Here is a 3,449-nt window from a genome sequence, read left to right as displayed (position 1 = left end):
TTCCTTGTGAATGAAATCCCATTCCTGCTAATTCTAATTCCCATTTTCTATTCCTGTCTGAACCAAATAGATTGTAGGAATGGACCATTCCGATTCTGATTCCAACTATAAACCAAATGGATCCTTAATGTACTTTGATTGAGCTATTAAATCAACGTTTATGAGTAGCTAATTTTAGTAGCTTCTTCAATGCCGCTTAGGGACTTGGGTCAGTTTCCAGTGGGATATTAAGCCCGAGCCGGGCCCAAATTGGGAGCTGAGTTACGAGTTGCGCGACACGGTGTTTTGCGTGGGCGCACGCCGCGGACGAAACTGAAAAGTGAAAAGCTATCCAAATCCTGTTTTTTAGAAAAACTAGAAGGTTGTCTGGTAAACAAACGTTCAAAAAATTCAAAGTTTGAAACAAGCGGGCAAGAAGAGGGGTTCGTGCCAGTTAACCCCTTGTGGGAAAAAAAAAGAGTAAAATAATTCCTCACTTTTTTGAATTTTGAAAAAACCCACATAAGTAAGCGCACGCACTTGTACGCGCGCCTCCTCTCTTCTCAACCCTCAACAACTGAGAAGCTTCTCCCCAATCCCCATCTATCTTCTTATTTGTTAGATCAATCTTCTCTCTCTCTCTCTCTCCCTGAATTTCTCTTTTGAGTTTTTACTTAGAACCCATGTTCAGAAATTGTCAATAGAAGATCTGATATATCCTTATATCTCAGTTTTCTCTCCCCAAATTCCACATTCACGAGTTACATGTAAGCTCTCTCCCTCCCTCTCTCTATACTTCTGGTTTCTCTGTATTATGTCTTTCAAAGGTGATGGGAGTCTTCATTTCATTATATGTTTTTGTTATACCGTGTCTGTGCCGACTTCTATTATTAACTTCAGTATTTCTACTAGGCTTTGTTCATTATCCAGGTTCTTTTGAATATAAAATCCCAGTTTTTCTCACCTTTCTCTATGTCTACTAATTGAAGAGACATTCCCCAATTCTTTCCTTAGCATAATCTCAAATGGGTACGTTGCAGTTTTCTGTTTATGGTGGTACAAGATCAATTCACCTAGGTTCTGTTTACGGGTTCTCAGAATATTTCTTCTTCTCACTGATTTTCAATTTTTGAATTTGTATTTCATAGGCAGTGAGATATTTATGCATTACTCCGATTGATTTGTGCCCTTTTCTTCAATTTCAGTTGTTTATCAGTACGCGTTCAACTGCATCTTGAAAGAATGAACGCTCTTCCAGATGCCATTGTTCAATACATTTTATCCCACATGAGGAACGCCAGGGATGTGGCGAGCTGTACTTGTGTATCTAAGCGATTTAAGGAGTCAATGCCATTGATCCGGAGCCTCTACTTCCCCCGCAATTCCTTTGATGACAATAACAGCGGAGCAGATCCTGACACTGTTGTGAGCCGAATGGTCTCATCGATCGTCTGGTTAGAAGAGCTCGTAGTCTACTGCCCATTCTCCAGTGCAGGCCTTGCTTCATGGCTATCGAGCGCAGGCCGGTCCCTTCGGCATCTGGAGCTCCGCATGGACAATCTTACTGAAAAGCAGTCTCGGAATGAGACCCTATCAAAGTTGGACTGCATCGGTTATGCAACAGTCTTGGAGTCGCTCAAGCTCTGGGGTGTGATCATGGTGAATTCCCCCAAATGGGGTTTATTCAAGAACCTCCGGACTCTCGAAATAGTTGGGGCGAGGTTGGATGACAGAGCTCTTTCTGACGCATTTCGGGCATGCCCAAATTTGACAAACCTGTCACTGCTCGGTTGTGATGGATTGAGGTCGGTTTCAGTCCAATTGCAGCAGCTGGAGCAGTGTAGGCTCGATTTCTATGGCTTGGGAAACTGCTCCCTCATTGTCAGCTGCCCGAAAATTCAATTGCTTGAAATCCAAGGTTGCAGCTGGATTCGAGTAGACCAAACCTCTTGCTTGAGGAATCTCTCAATCTCCAACAGTGCAGGTAGCTTTCTCTTCAGAACTTCTCCCTTGGCCATTACAGAAAGTAGAGTTTGAAACTTAAATTTTGGTAAATGCCTTTCAGGTAGAGTTTACAAGGTGGATTTCGGAAGGCTCGGAGCTCTGGAGTTCTTGTCCATCAAAGGTGTTCAATGGTGTTGGGACGCAGTGAGCACCATCCTCCAATGTGCAAGTGAGGTGAAGCACCTGGTTATGAAGGTCGAGTTCACCGGGGATTTTGAAGCTTTACTACCGTTCCCGGAGGTTGATTTGGTTGATTTCTTTAACAGCCATCCCAAGCTGCAAACTTTCGAAATCCACGGAGCCATGTTTGCTGCTTTGTGCCAGAGGAACAGCTTAAAGAGTGTGAGTTTATATCATGGACAACATTGAAGTAACTCTGTCCTAAGGAGGATTCGAGAATTAATATTGATTAAATGCATTCTTTTGCAGGTGGATTCGAAGTTCGTTATTCCATCCTTGGATGAGGTGGTAATCACAGTGAGGTCGCCTCTGAATGCCGAGCAAAAGATGAGTACCTTAGAGTCATTGCTCAAGTACGGAAAGAACCTGCGAAGGATGGTTATAAGGATTCTTCAGATGAAGAACTGCCATAACAGTGCAGATGATTTCTTTGAAGAGATTTGTAGGTTCAGATACTTGAACCACAAAGTTGTTCGGATTGAATAAGAATGTTGCAGAGGAATCTCTCTCCCCCCAATTAACTTCTAATTCAAACTTCTCTTGTTACCAGCCATTGTAGCTTGTGACATTCAACCATTTCGATTCAATGAGAAAAGCCCCGTCATGATTCTTTTTACTTTTATTATTGTGGGTTCTTCTCTCATCCTTCAAATTGCAGTTTTATGTTAACCCATTTGCAGACAAGATTGACCACCTTGACATTGTGATCCTTAGTTAGATTAATGATCTCTTAGTTTTTCTTTTAATTTTGCTTTTAGAATATTGATCAAGTTATAAAAAGTTAGCTATTGTGATTGGAGTTCAAGAGCTATCTACCGTGGATGGGTTTGAGTACTAACCCAAAATTCACCATCATAAGTCGAACATCTAGCTGACAGTTCCAAGTTCCAAACCAAGGAAAATTTTTGAAGTTAGAAAAGAAAGATCTCTGGTTAGTTTGGGAATTTTGAAGCAGAGGCTAGAGCTTGTTCAAAATTCTAATTAATGGCACGAGACAGTTTTGGGGAGTTTCTTTTATGGCAATTTCAAACCTTCTTGATTGCGCCTTGGGTTCTTGATTCTCTATGCAAATGATGTCTGAAATCTGAAGATGGCTCATACCTTTGAAGAATGGCGGCTGATGCCAATTATCTTTCCATTATATCTATCTTACAGTCTCTAATTATATCAATGGACGAGCTTTTCTTAAGGCGGTCATAGCCTCATAGTCTCCAACCAATCCTTACTGTTCTAGTGTTTGGCCCCGACTAAATTCTCAAATGGTTCACCACTGTTTTAGGTGCCAT

At 41.5% G+C, this 3,449-nt stretch overlaps 1 protein-coding gene across 3 annotated transcripts; it reads left to right on the top strand.

Annotated features, from left to right (window-relative positions):
- The first annotated feature begins 461 nt into the window (after window positions 1-461).
- On the top strand, window positions 462-2,785 carry LOC148852098 (F-box protein At1g10780-like). Of its 3 annotated transcripts, XM_088943328.1 has the most exons (5): window positions 608-746; window positions 892-1,008; window positions 1,185-1,963; window positions 2,045-2,325; window positions 2,413-2,785. In XM_088943328.1, the coding sequence occupies exons 3-5, from the start codon at window positions 1,222-1,224 to the stop codon at window positions 2,647-2,649; spliced, it is 1,260 nt and encodes a 419-aa protein (XP_088799454.1). In that variant the 5' UTR covers window positions 608-746; window positions 892-1,008; window positions 1,185-1,221; the 3' UTR covers window positions 2,650-2,785. The 3 variants fall into 3 exon arrangements, with proteins under 3 accessions (XP_088799452.1, XP_088799453.1, XP_088799454.1); XM_088943326.1 differs by lacking the exon at window positions 892-1,008 and having other exon boundaries at window positions 462-746; XM_088943327.1 differs by having other exon boundaries at window positions 534-1,008.
- Window positions 2,786-3,449: the final 664 nt, after the last annotated feature.

The sequence above is a fragment of the Nelumbo lutea genome, chromosome 5, assembly GCF_056320005.1.
Source record: "Nelumbo lutea isolate HS-2025 chromosome 5, American lotus-T2T, whole genome shotgun sequence".
Taxonomy (NCBI): domain Eukaryota; kingdom Viridiplantae; phylum Streptophyta; class Magnoliopsida; order Proteales; family Nelumbonaceae; genus Nelumbo; species Nelumbo lutea.
Note: the sequence above shows the minus strand (reverse complement) of the source record. Positions and strands in the feature narration are given on the sequence as shown.

Excerpts from the sequence above, each read along its gene's own strand:
- LOC148852098 (XM_088943326.1), top strand. The coding sequence starts at position 1,222 with ATGAACGCTCTTCCAGATGCCATTGTTCAATACATTTTATCCCACATG. Across the intron at positions 1,964-2,044 it reads CTCAATCTCCAACAGTGCAG|GTAGAGTTTACAAGGTGGAT; the intron begins GTAGCTTTCTCT and ends AATGCCTTTCAG. Across the intron at positions 2,326-2,412 it reads AGAGGAACAGCTTAAAGAGT|GTGGATTCGAAGTTCGTTAT; the intron begins GTGAGTTTATAT and ends ATTCTTTTGCAG.